This window comes from Vombatus ursinus, unplaced genomic scaffold (assembly GCF_900497805.2).
Source record: "Vombatus ursinus unplaced genomic scaffold, bare-nosed wombat genome assembly UNPS02014945.1, whole genome shotgun sequence".
NCBI lineage: Eukaryota > Metazoa > Chordata > Mammalia > Diprotodontia > Vombatidae > Vombatus > Vombatus ursinus.
The window spans coordinates 29,379,422-29,390,664 of NW_020954723.1; the positions used below are offsets into that span (position 1 = coordinate 29,379,422).

The 11,243-nt window shown below is 42.4% G+C and overlaps 1 protein-coding gene across 3 annotated transcripts in view; it reads left to right on the top strand.

Moving 5' to 3' along the window:
• The window catches only part of LOC114030005 (SPARC-related modular calcium-binding protein 1), a 195,067-nt gene extending 187,919 nt beyond the window's left edge, over positions 1 to 7,148 (top strand). For 2 of the 3 annotated variants that reach the window (XM_027844663.1, XM_027844666.1), the window contains exons 11-13: positions 1,917 to 2,164; positions 6,400 to 6,453; positions 6,955 to 7,148. In XM_027844663.1, the coding sequence (XP_027700464.1) occupies positions 1,917 to 2,164; positions 6,400 to 6,453; positions 6,955 to 6,971 (319 nt within the window). In that variant the 3' untranslated portion in view covers positions 6,972 to 7,148. The remainder of the gene's footprint in view (positions 1 to 1,916; positions 2,165 to 6,399; positions 6,454 to 6,954) is intronic. The other variant, XM_027844665.1, reaches the window with a different exon arrangement.
• The last annotated feature ends 4,095 nt before the right edge of the window (positions 7,149 to 11,243 follow it).

Here is an 11,243-nt window from a genome sequence, read left to right on the forward strand (position 1 = left end):
TTCTCTCCTTTTTAGTCAAATGTTTACCCATGATAACCTTCTGCCCTAGTGCTTTGGAAACTGTTAGCCAAGCTTTGTAGGCTTCTTCTCCTCACACTTCTTTTCAGGCGACACTAGCCCATAAATATCAAAGAAAGTGATGATTGTAGTTGTTGAGTCATTTCAGTCATGTCTGACGCTTTGTGAGAAATCTCTAGTACCTCGGCAAAGATACTGGAGTGTTTTGGCATTTCCTTCTCCAAGTCCTTTTACAGATGAGGAAACTGAGGCAAACAGGGTTACATGACTTGCCTTGGGTCACACAACTAATAAGTATCTGAGGTTGGATTTGAACTCTTGAAGATGAGTCTTCCTGATTCCAAGCTCACTCTTGATTAGATTTGATTAGAGTCATTTAATGAGTTGGTGACCAAAGCTGAGATCAGAAACTACTGGGCTTTGTCAGACTCCATCAGCAAACCATACTCATACCCTTCCCTAACTGATCCAATGGAAGCCCTGTGCTCAGCATTATCAGCACAGTCTATCCATCTAAGTCCATCTATTCAACTGGATGCATGCAAGGGTGGAGATATCTTTGGTTCCTTGTTTTGCGGTTATTTAATAAGTTGTATGAGGTGGCTCTAAAGCCAAGAGTAATTCCCATAAACTGCATGTATGAAGGAGCCTCATGACTTTATATTCACACCTTGGTCATGGGGATGTATGTAGTTCTATGACACCCAAGGATCTAACTCCTTTATAAAGCCTTCTTTCACTCTTCTAGCCCATGACCATCTCTCCCCTCTCTGAACTTTTGTTGTTGTTTTTTTTTTAACTACTTTTCAACACTTTTTACCGCACTATAAACACACTTATATGGCACCTTCATTTGTACAAATGCTTTCCCTGTAACAGCCTTGAGGGATGGGCAGTGCAAGTATAGTTGCTGCCATTTCACTGGGAAGACACTAAGCAGCCGAGAGGAGATCTGACTCAAGTTGTCCAACTTCTCCCCTGCGCTTTTCCACCACTCCTCATTACCTTCCCCCCCCCCCCCCCCCCAGCAATACAAGACAATGAAAACAGTTAGCATTTACCTTTGTCATATGTGTTAGAAACATGTCTCCTCAGATAGATTGCAAGGTCTTTCAGGGGAAGGGCCATGTCTTATATATTTGTATCCTCCACAATACCCAATGTACAAGCTGGCACATAGTAGCCACTCAGATATTTAGGAGTGATCACAAAGTTGTGGAAGAGTTTGTGTGTTTGTGTATGTGTATACACATATACACACATACTATATATGTGTGTATACATATATACACATGTGTACACATATAAACATACACACACATACACACCTAGTAATAAGCATTGAACTAGAACAGGGGCTCTTAACCTAGAGTCCATGAACTCAATTTTTAAAAATATAGTTTGATAACCGTATTCCAACATGTTTAGTTTCCTTTGCAATCCTTTGAGTTTTATTTTTGGCATTTAAAAATACTATTCTGAAGGGTCCACAGGCATCACCAGACTGCCAAAAGAGCCCATGACACAAAAAAGGCTAAAATCCCTGTTCTAAAAGGAGGTGTAATCTTTGCTCTGTCTTTGACCTTCCCACTTTTCCTGTGGAGCCTCATCGAGGAATCTCCTGACCTGTCTAGCTCAGGGTCAGACAGGTTGTTTTGTTAAAGGTTCTCAGTTTGCAGGTTCTTGAGGGAACAAATCCTCTACTTTTTAGATTCAAACAGAGGGAGGGTGGATTAGAAGTCCTCAATGGTCTGATTTGGGACAGGAGCAATGCCATACTCAATCGAGCTCCTTGTGAGCCGTTGGTTCTCCAGAAATGGCCCATGTGGTTCTGACCTCTGCCCTTGGGAGACTTTCTAAGGGATCTGAGCGGCGGGATGGGTATCCTTTGGGCCTAGGTTCTCCGAGCCAGATCCAAGCCACACTCTGGAGGAGCGGGTGGTACACTGGTACTTTAGCCAGCTGGATAGCAATGGCAGCAATGACATCAGCAAGAGGGAGATGAAGCCCTTCAAAAGATACGTGAAGAAGAAGGCCAAACCCAAGAAATGTGCCCGGCGTTTTACAGACTACTGTGACCTGAACAAGGACAAATCCATCTCATTGCAAGAGCTGAAAGGCTGCCTGGGAGTGAGAAAGGAAGGAGGTAAGTGGCTATTCTCCTCCTGTCTGCCTTACAAGTGGGGTCACTGGGCATGGCGGCCTGACAGCCTGAGCCTCTTCAGGTTGCTGGTTCAAGTCTCGAGTGCTCTCGGCTTGCTTTACCTTGATTTTCTTTTATAATCCAGAATAGCTTCATTTAAAGAGGGACAAATAACAATGGGGCATCCTCATGGCCTGAGGATGTCTTCACTCTCTAGATGACTATCCAACTTTGGTGACCAGACTAAAGGATGATATGGGCTCAGCTAGCTACCAGGCATGAGCAGTTCATTGCACGCTCTTGTAGAAAGCAGACAAATGGCAGGGGTTCAGCAATTTGTACAGTACAGAGTCCTGGCTTCCATAGGGTATCATGTCACTAACCAGAAAAATATCCTTGTCAGCAGGAAAGATGTGTTCGTGTGCTCTCCCTTCTCTTTTCTGAACCTCAGTATCCTCATCTGTAAAATGAGAGTATTGGACTAGATTTCTAAGGTTCTTCTTATGTCTGTTGTTGAGTCATTTCAGTCATACCCGACTCTACATGACTCCATTTAGGATTTTCTTGGCAAAGATACTGGAGTGGTTTGCCATTTCCTTCTCCAGTTCATTTTTCAGATGAGGAAACTGAGGCAAACAAGGTTAAGTAACTTGCCCAGGGTCACACAGCTAGTAAGTGTCTGAGGCTGGATTTTAACTAAGGAAAAAGAGTCTGACTCCAGGCCCAGCAGGCTATCCACTTTACCATCTAGCTGCCCCCCTTCTTCTACTATGCTTTGAATCTGAGAACCTTATTGTTGCTGTGAAATTCAGAGCCCCTTCTGCTAATAATAAATAATAATAGTAATAAGCAAGCACTGCTGTTGAATCTATAAAACATAATTACTATAGTGACCTGATGGGTGATTGAAAAAAAAAACACCAAGACTGAAAGTTTATTAAGTAAAAGGTATAAGCCCAGACCCTTGGTGCTAGAGACAGGGGGGAGGACTGGGGGGCTGTTCTATGGGGGAAGAAAGATAGTGCAAAAGGCTGGGTGAAGTAAGGGGAGCAGCACAATGAACTATTGCCTCTGACTGCTTAAAAAAAAACAGCAAAGTTTGGGAAACACAGAGACATTGTGACGGCCATCCCAAGTGGAGGTTATATCGCCCTCTGGTGGACTTCTTGGGGCTTGTACACCAGACATAAGTGGAGTCTGAATTGGAGCTATGATCCTGCTCTTGGGATCTCTGAAAGAGCAAATAAGGCACGGGGAGAGAGGAAATTAGAGGTTTTGGTGGTTTAATATCTACAAACTGATGCTTTAAAAGTAAACCTCTCCTTTAATTTTCTTAGAATTTGGGTCCCTGGCCCTTCATGATACAGTAGAATGGCTTCCTAGGAGACATACAAGACTTTGTTCTTGTGTTTATCAGAGGACGCCATATTTGGTTTCAGTTTTCATATGACTGTCATATCTAGGTTATCTTTCCTCTAGGTGTCTAAGACAGACAGACAGATGTCAAGAGAGATAGAGGCAGATACATACGTATGTATGTATATGTATATATACATATAGATAGATCATCTTTACCACTCCCCTTGTCCTTAACCTTCTTACTCCCTTCTTTCTTCTGGTGACTTTCTTTTCCTCTCCGTTCTTTCCCTTTCCTTCTTGTCCTTCTCTCAGTCCTGTCTTCTTGGAGGTATCTTGAGATTCAGAAACAGTATACAGCTTTGAAGTCACAGAACTTTGCAGTCCAGTTGCAGTCCAGCTGTCCCTATTTCCTGCTCTGGTCAAGTCACTGTATCGGAACCTCAGTTTCCCCATCTGTAAAATGAGGAACTAGGCTAGCTCACTTCTGTCGTCTCTTCCAGCTGGAAGTTTTCAATTCTTTCCCCCTCACCCACATCCACATGCCTTTTCATTTTCTGCTTTGGTGGTGGTGGTGGTGGTGGTGGTGGTTTGTTTTTTGGTCCTAAAAGATGGTGTCAGTTCTGTTCTTGACTCCTGCTTTACTTAATCTTCTTATTGTCCACACTTTGGACTCCAGGAGCTGGTAGATACTTTCAGAGGTTTATCCCTTGATCTTTAGGAAAAACAAAAAAGCCACTTCAGACAAATGATTGTCACTTTTACCCCATTTTAATGCCAGTGTTTTTGCTCAGGTGTTTCTACATATATGTTAAGAAGTGAAGAAGAGATAAGGTATGCCATCCTCTAGCTATCCACCTCTATCTCTCCCATTCTCAGCCAAACTCTGGGAAAAAGTAGCCTATCCTAGGTTTCCTCTCCTCTCACTCTCTTAAAAAAAACCTTCTGCAATCTGACTTCTAACTTCAAAACAACTGAAATTGCTATTTCCAAAGTTAGTAGTGACCTCTTAATTGCCAAAAAACCTAAATGGCCTTTTCTCAATCTTCATTCTTCAGGACCTTTCTGTAGCATTTTATATTGTTGAGTACCCTATCCTCCTGTTTAATGGCTATTTCTCAGTCTCCTTTCCTGAGTCAATGTGTATATCATGCTTCCTAACTTCAGGTCCTCATGCCCTTTTACCTGGACTATTACTATTGCTTCCTAGTTGGTGTCCCAGCTCCAAATCTTTTCCCACTCCAAACCATTCTCCATCCAGCCTTCAGAGGGTGGGTCTGACCTTGTTTTCTCCCCTATTCAATAAGTTTCAGTAGCTGCCTATTACCTGCAGGATGAAGTAGAAGCTCCTCTATTTGGCATTTAAAACTCTTCACAACCTGGCTTTATTTATCTTACCTTTTGGGATTTCTTGCATGTTACTCTCTTCCATGCACTCTACAGTATAGACCTACTGACCCTCTTGCTTTACCTCACCTAAAATACTCCATCCCTGACCTCTAGAACCTTTCATTAGTTGACCTCATGCCTGGATTACACTTCTTTCTCATCTCTGTCTCTCAGAGTTTCCTTCAGCATTCTGTTCACGTGCCACCTGCTACATGAATCCTTGCCTGGTCTCCCCAGCAGTTAGTGGCTTCTCTCTCAAAGCTACCTTATATTTATCTTGTTTATAATTTGAATATAGTTATATGTAGATCCTGACTTCACCCTATTCTGGGCCAGGCCTAACTCAGGTCAATCCAATGATCAAATCCCAAATATGGCCTCCATCTCCTTAAAAGGAAACAAGCCCAGCCTACCCAAAATAAGTATCATTCCTACCTCTTCTGTACTAAAATGTAAAGCTTCTTGTGGGCAGTGTCCATTACACTTTTGACTTTGTATATTTATAAAGCACCTTAACACAGTACCTGGCAAATAGCAGACACTTAATAAATGGCAAATAGCAGGCACTTAATAAAGGCTTATTCCCTTTCTCTTCTCTCCCAAAGTCCCTTCCATTTCTAACTCTGTGAATCAATCCCTCTGGGCCTCAGCTTTTTCATCCATAAAATAGGAATTATTTTAGGCCTACTTAATTATGTCTTTGTTACAGGCTTCTTGAGAGTACACACAGTACTTTGAAAACTTTTTAAGTGTTATATAAATCCCAGTTGTTGCTAGAGCCTCCTGTTAAATAGCTAAGACAGATAATATTTTTCAGATTATATAAATGAAACAGAGGTGAGGTCACAGGTTTTAAAGGTGAAAAGGACTTCTAAGATCATTTAATCCAACCCCATGATATAGATGAGGAAACTGAGGCCCAGAGAAATGACTTATCCAACATCACATTTGTCCCAAGGCCATCCAGTTGACTGATGGGAGCACTGGAGCCAGCCAGGTCTCTTGCCCCCAAGCTCAGTGATCTTTGCTCTAAGCAGACTGGGTGGGTGGCGGGGTGGGAGAGGGCATGCAGAAGGTGCTGATTAGGGTTGTGAGTCTAATTAATCCAAGTTAGACTCAGCCCCTGGACCATTCTGCAAATCAAAAGCCCTCTGCATTTCAAATGAGAATCCTCACAACAATCCTGAGAGGTAGGTGCTAATATTCCCATTTTTCAGATGAAATAGACTCCAAAAGACTCACACTGAATCACACAGTTCCTAAATGTTCCAACAGATTCCAACCCAGCTTTTCCTGACTCCAAGTCCAAGATAATTCTCAACCATGCACCCAAGGGCTGTGAACACTCATGGAAAATAAACAAGGCCACTCAATTTCCACCTGTTTCCCACACCCACATTTGGGCATTAGGGAACGAAAGACCAGATAGAGTAATGGCTGCTCCCTCCCTCTCCTCTGGTGACAAATCACCTTCCTGTTCTTGTTACTTGCAGGTAGCAGCACAGGCAGCTTTCCTCAAGGAAAAAGACAAGGCATTAACCCATTCAGTAAGTCACTTCCTTCCTTCCTTCCCTCCTTTTTTCTATTGTCCCTCATTTTCCCTTAGCTATTTCAAAATCCTCTCAGGAAACTTATTCTAGCCCTCTCTTATTTCTCAATGAGAGGGTGCAAAGGAAATTGTAGGCCAATGCTATTATCTCCTCCCTCCCCACCCTACCTGAACCAAGAGAGTATAAGCAGTTCAACAGGACTCATGCATAACCACCCTGTGCCTATCAGATGGCAAACATTTTCCCAGGGGAAGGAATGAGCAGAGAAGAACACTGAAGTTCCTCATTCTAATCTACAAAATGATTCCTCCAGAGACAATGGTGGGCTAGTAAATTGTGTTTATTTGCAAGCCTAGGTTAAAGGTGATTCTTAACCCAGCCCTCTACTCTCCCTCCTCCATAAACCCAGCCCCCCAACAACTACCTTATTTGAAGCTCCATTTGCCTTTTGTTTGTATTTTCTTCCTTCTTTCTGTACTTACCTATCCATATTTCCAGTAGGACAGCTGGTCTAAGAGCAGAAGGGCAGGTGGGGAGTTCGCGCAGAGAGAATGGATCATCAGAGACCTTTGACCCTGACCAGTCACATCCCGCCTAACAGGAGAGGTGCCCAAAATGTTTGCACTTTTAAATCATTCTCTCATTTGTGTGTGTGTGTGTGTTGTTTTGTTTTGGGTCCTGTTTTTTTTTTAAACACTGTTATTGAATACCACAGTGGGAGAAGAGAAGAGGAAAAAAAAGCAAAACTTTTCTCTTTTTTTTTTTTTTTGGAATCAGCTACTGACAACTTTTAGAGTTTTGTTTTGTTTTGTTGGAGTTTGTTCAGCCTTGAGAAGAAAGAGATTTATATACTGTATATAAATATATATGTGAATTGTACAGTTCTTTTGTACAAGCTTCAGAGTTGATGTTTTCTTTCCTTCACCCTACTAAAGCCTCTGGGAAAACCAATAATTCATAATCTATCCTCATTCTGCTTGGAAACTGACCCTCCCTCTTTATTTTCTTCCTTACCTTTTCTATTGTGGTAGACCTGATGGGATTGCTGATTATCTTACTAGAGGAGGAAGGTGTCCCTATTGTCCAATGGAAACAGTGCCTAACCTGGTAGCTCTTAAAGCAAGCTCTTTGGGCTATTAGTGTTTCCTCCTTAGAAGGTTGTTTGGGTTTCAACTTGGAACAGAGGGTAGTGAAAGGACCCTAAAATCTTTATCAGGTTATGGAAAGTAGAAGTGTCTAGCAAGCACCTGAGTGAAAACATTCCCTCCTTTCTCTAGGAAATAAATTTGTTGCAATCTAGTTTGTTAGCATCCTAGAATCCTCTGGGAAGAAGACTTAGGACTTACTAATTGGGGGTGGGGAGTATCTATATTTCTGTAAGATCAATTTTTTAGCTAATTGGGACTGAGGAAGAACTGAATTCAGCTGATTGGAGGAGTGGAGTTAAAAAGAGGGGGGAGAGAGAGAAAGAACATGCTAGCTTTCTCCAGGACTGGTACATCTTGTGGTTCAGGGAACTGGAAATAGTGATAGAAATTTATGTATGGGGTAGGTTTCCAGTGCATGAGACAGGAGGGTACTGGTGGCAGCAGTATTTTGCACCAGGGATAGGATTTAAAAGTCTCCTCCTTCCTCTTCCTAGCTTTGGAGAATGGGCACAGATGGGGAAAGTGGTTATTGGGTCAAAGCAGAAAGTGACTGCCCCTACTCTTATGGCCTTAGTCACCCACAATGAATTTCTTGCAAGGGCGTTAATAACCAATATAAGGTTTTGTGTGTGTTTAATCACCAAGAGGAAAACATAAGGAATTGTGAGAACTACTCCTATGTCTACAAACTTAGGAAACCCTTAGTCGTCAATATATTAATAATCTCAGTCCATTGGTATGGTCTTCTAAAATGAGTGTCAATCTAGGAAATTTTTAGGTCACATACTCACTGAATGTAGTGTTGTCCCAAGTGAAAGTGAAGAATTAAGGGGTCACTCCAGCCAGCCAAGCTTGCAGGAGCTGCCTAATTTACAGGTTATCTGAACTTCTTTAGGAGATAGGAGATTCCGTGAATGTGGATATATCTCCTATCTCCTGTATCTTCCATGGATGTGGCTATACACAAATGACAATAAGTCTGACAACTTTTCTTGAGTCTCTATGCCCAAAATAATTAATTACCAGGTAGCCAACCCTCTGATGATGAGTCTCTGTGGATTTAATTAGGCTGAGCTTGGGATGGCAAAGTTCATCTCCAAGCCCATGGTCAAAGACTTTCCACCTTGGGAGAACCAGCCAGTCTTTGTACTCCATTGGCATAGCCTGTGCCACTCCAGGATCACCTCCACACAATGACCAATAATAATAGTCTACACTTATGAAGCTCCATATAATTGGCCAAAGGCAGCATGGTGTAGGGTTCAAGTACAGCCTCTGACAAGTACTGGCTGTGTGACCATGGGCAAATCACTTAAACTATCAGTGCCCCAGGAAACTCTCTGCATTTATTAAGTCATTTTTCAATTGTGTCTATCTCTCCATGACCCCATTTTGGATGTTTTCTTGGCAGAGATACTGGAATTATTTGACATTTCCTTTTCCAGCTCATTTTATAGATAAGGAACTGAGGCAAACATGGTTAAGTGACTTGCCCAGAGTCACACAGCTAGTAAGTATCTGAGGCCAGAATTAAACTCATGAAGACAAGTCTTTCCAGTTTATCCACTGTGCCACTTAGCCACCCATAAGTTGCATAGCAAATGAAAAATATGCATTGGTAAAAGGAGTTTCTTCCCAGGGAATTCCTAATACCAACACAATTATAGGACTGATCAAAAAAAATTTTGAAAAACTTTTCACACACTCTCATTTGCTCTTGACAACAAGGTAGACAATGAGGAAACTGTGGTTCACAGGGATTAGTGACTTGCTGAGGGTCACAACAGTAAGTAGCTGAGGCAAGTCTGAACCCAACTCTTCCTGACCTGAGTCCAGTCCTCTATCATGCCATGCTAGCTCTCAAGGTCTTAAGGGAGAGGGCCTTAATTTGTCATTCAAATGGCTATGTTATTTTAGGCTAGGATTTAGGGAACAAGAAAGCCTACCTCTCACACAAAGTTAATTCACATTCTAGCCCCTGTCTTCCCACTAGATCTTTCTTGACTCTCCTAGAAATGTAGAGATGAAGCCAGAATTACAGAGTCCTACACATGTTCATAGGGTATGACACACTTGCCTTTGAGGTGTTTCATTACCATCTTCCTCTCCTAGCCCAAGAGAACCATCCAAAGCTTGGCTTCCCTTTACTTAGGTCAGGTGGGCTTTTGTTGTATTTAATTTCTGGGTAAGAAACGCTCAAACTATGTCCTACTTCAGTGTGAATTAGCCAGTTTGTCCACTAGCCCTCCTTTTTTCCCCCCTGATCTTCTAGTAACAACACTGATAAAGCCTAGAGACAGCTCATCCACTGTCCAGATAAGGGGGCTTAGAATAGGGGTTCTTAGTTTCCTCATCTGCAAAATGAGCTGGAGAAGGAAATGGCAAACCACTGCAATATCCTTGCCAAGAAAACCCCAAATGGGGTCATGAAGAGTCAGACACGACTGAAAACAACTGAACAATAACAAACCTTTTTTTGTGTCATGAAACTCTTGGGTAATCTAGTAAAAGCTACAGACCCCTTCTCAGAATAATGCTTTTTTTAAAAAAAAAAAAAAGTAATTGAAGGAAATGGTAAGTTTCAGTTAGAGGTTAGTGAAAATAAAAATGTAATTTCCCCCATCTAAGTTCATGGACTCCCTGAAATCTGTCCATGGGCCCTAGATTAAGATCATCCAGCTTAAAGGTTTACCATAATTGTTTCTTGTAGAGCCCAAGCCACTTTGGATTGAGGGGATCCCATGTACCACTCATCTCTCACCTTAGAACAAAGATAGAGCAGCCTGTCAGGGTGGCAAAAGTGTGCTCTTAGACCTGGGTAGAATAACGTGGGAGTGATGGAGCTGTGACACAGATTGATTAGAATGGGAAAGATGCTGATTTAAACCCAAAGTGCCTCTGGCCTCCCTGGAGAGGCTGACTGGAGGGAGGATGTGTATTCCAAGATGGGTCCCAGGGGCCGGGTAAATAACAGGCTCCCTCCTTATCTAAATGGCGCGCTGCTCCGACTTTCAGACCACTTTTCCCTGGAATCACGGTTGTGGACTGAAGGCAGAATACAGACAGCACTTCAGAGCTTTACCCTCTGCAATGGTTTGGATGATTTGTGTATTGGAAAGAGGGGTTTGGTCACTTTTTAAAATAAAGAAATGGATAAAACTCAGTGTCTGCATTCTTTGTCTCTGGGTCCCTCCTATTTCCTAGAAAGTCCATCTTTCTAGGCTGGCTCGAAATTTCCCAACTGTGACCTTGGAGCGCTGGGATTCTGTTCTGCTTCTCTCTATGTTTCTGTGACGAACTGGCAAGAAAACTAAGATATGGCCACAAGATGGCAATGTTTGCTGGCAAGTCAACAGAAAAGTCCTGTTATAATTGGGCTATATTTGAGTATGCTTATCTCCATATAATTCACACCTGCAGTCCTAAAGGATGCACATTAGATTGCAATCAACAGACCTGAAAATCATTTAGTGTTCAAGCACCGAGAAGCTGGGTCTTCTCTGGAGAACAGATTTGTTTCCAGCCTGCGGGTTGGAAGGGATGCCTGTGTCCTCTTCTCCTGCTGTCATCTATGTGGCGAGGAAAGCTAACCTGATCAACACCTCCAGGATTCTCCATTTGTTATGTAGCTCCTCTTGC